Below are 263 nucleotides of genomic sequence, written 5' to 3'. Positions count from 1 at the left end.
GCAACACCAGCAGCACATTCAGAAGCAGCAGCAGCAGCGGCAGCAGCAGCAGCAGCAGCAGCAGAAGCAGGAACAGCAGCAGCAAGAGCAGCAACAGCAGCAGCAGCAGCAGCAGCAGCAGCAGCAGCAGCAAAGATGATGCATCCTGTTCGTGAATCTTTTCGTATTGATGTTGAGGGGGGGGGGGAGGAGGCCCCCCTGCTGAGGGCCCCCGGGGGCCTCTGCCCGGAGGTGTGTTGCAGCTGCATATACACCCCAATTTC

General features: G+C 60.5%; 1 protein-coding gene across 1 annotated transcript in view; it reads left to right on the top strand.

Moving 5' to 3' along the window:
* Positions 1-263, top strand: part of EMH_0049640 (phospholipid-transporting ATPase, P-type, putative) — a gene marked incomplete at both ends in the record, with an annotated part of 3,900 nt that overhangs the window by 974 nt on the left and 2,663 nt on the right. Inside the window, one exon of the mRNA XM_013496553.1 lies at positions 3-147. Within this exon, the coding sequence (XP_013352007.1) occupies positions 3-147 (145 nt within the window). The remainder of the gene's footprint in view (positions 1-2; positions 148-263) is intronic.

This window comes from Eimeria mitis, genomic scaffold, assembly GCF_000499745.2.
Source record: "Eimeria mitis Houghton genomic scaffold, Emh_scaff2164, whole genome shotgun sequence".
Taxonomy (NCBI): Eukaryota; Apicomplexa; class Conoidasida; order Eucoccidiorida; family Eimeriidae; genus Eimeria; species Eimeria mitis.
This window is presented reverse-complemented; position numbering and strand designations above follow the sequence as displayed.